This window comes from Chinchilla lanigera, unplaced genomic scaffold (genome assembly GCF_000276665.1).
Source record: "Chinchilla lanigera isolate Chin_1 unplaced genomic scaffold, ChiLan1.0 scaffold01143, whole genome shotgun sequence".
In the NCBI taxonomy this organism is placed as follows: domain Eukaryota; kingdom Metazoa; phylum Chordata; class Mammalia; order Rodentia; family Chinchillidae; genus Chinchilla; species Chinchilla lanigera.
Window position 1 is genome coordinate 1 of NW_004956544.1, and position 1,394 is coordinate 1,394.

Genomic DNA, 1,394 nt, shown 5'->3' on the forward strand with positions numbered 1-1,394 from the left:
AAGATGCCCAAGGTGAAAATGCCCAAGTTCAGCATGCCCGGCTTCAAAGCAGAGGGCCCTGAGGTGGATGTGAACCTGCCCAAGGCCGACATTGATGTCTCAGTGCCCAAGGTTGATATTGATGTTCCAGATGTGAATATCGAAGGTCCAGATGCAAAAGTGAAGGGCCCCAAGTTCAAGATGCCTGAGATGAACATCAAGGCTCCCAAGATCTCCATACCAGATTTGGACCTAAATATTAAAGGTCCCAAAGTGAAAGGAGATGTGGATATCTCACTTGCAAATGTAGAGGGCGATTTCGAGGGGCCTAGAGTTGACTTAAAGGGCCCAAAGTTAGATGTAGACATTCCAGATGTTCACATTCATGGGCCAGAGGGCAAATTAAAAGGTCCAAAATTGAAGATGCCTGACATGCACGTCAACATGCCAAAGATCTCTATGCCAGAAATTGACTTGAACTTGAAGGGCTCAAAGCTGAAGGGAGATATTGATGTATCTGGCCCCAAATTGGAGGGTGACATTAATGCTCCTAAATTGGATGTAAAGGGTCCAGAAATGGACGTTTCTGGGCCTAAACTCCATATTGAAGGCAAGTCAAAGAAATCTCGTTTTAAGCTTCCTAAATTTAATTTTTCTGGCTCAAAAGTTCAGACACCTGAGGTGGATGTCAAAGTTAAAAAACCAGATGTTGATGTATCTGGTCCAAAATTTGATGTTAATGCCCCTGATGTTGAAGTCCAAGGAAAAGTGAAAGGATCCAAGTTTAAAATGCCTTTTTTGAGCATTTCATCTCCCAAAGTGTCTATGCCTGATGTAGAGCTAAATTTAAAAGGCCCTAAAGTCAAAGGAGACTTAGAAGTTGCAGCTCCTACCATAGAAGGAGAGATTAAAGGTCCAAATTTGGATATGCAGGCACCTGAAGTCCATCTTAAAGCACCTGATGTGGATGTCCATGGTCCTGAGTGGCACCTGAAAATGCCCAAAATGAAAATGCCCAAGTTTAGTGTGCCTGGCTTCAAAGCAGAAGGGCCTGATGTGGCTGTGGATGTGCCAAAAGCAGACATGAACATAGGAGGTCCAGGTCTGAGCATTGAGGGCCCAGACGTCAATGTGGAGGGTCCAGACGGAGGCTTAAAAGGTCCCAAATTCAGGATGCCTGACGTGAACATCAGAGCGCCCCAGATCTCCATGCCAGATGTCGACTTAAATCTGAAAGGCCCCAAGGTGGAAGGTGATATGGACCTTTCTCTTCCAAAACTTGCAGGTGATCTGAAGGGGCCAGAAGTTGACCTCAAAGGCCCCAAGGTGCACATTGATGCTCCAGATGTGGATGTTCATGGCCCAGACTGGCACCTGAAGATGCCCAAGGTGAAAATGCCCAAGTTCAGCATGCC

The 1,394-nt window shown here is 45.9% G+C and overlaps 1 protein-coding gene across 1 annotated transcript in view; it reads left to right on the forward strand.

The window, feature by feature from the left end:
- Positions 1-17: 17 nt before the first annotated feature.
- LOC102023656 (neuroblast differentiation-associated protein AHNAK-like) overlaps positions 18-1,394 on the forward strand; it is a gene marked incomplete at its 3' end in the record, with an annotated part of 3,807 nt that continues 2,430 nt past the window's right edge. Inside the window, 1 exon segment of the mRNA XM_013510230.1 lies at positions 18-201. Within this exon segment, the coding sequence (XP_013365684.1) occupies positions 19-201 (183 nt within the window).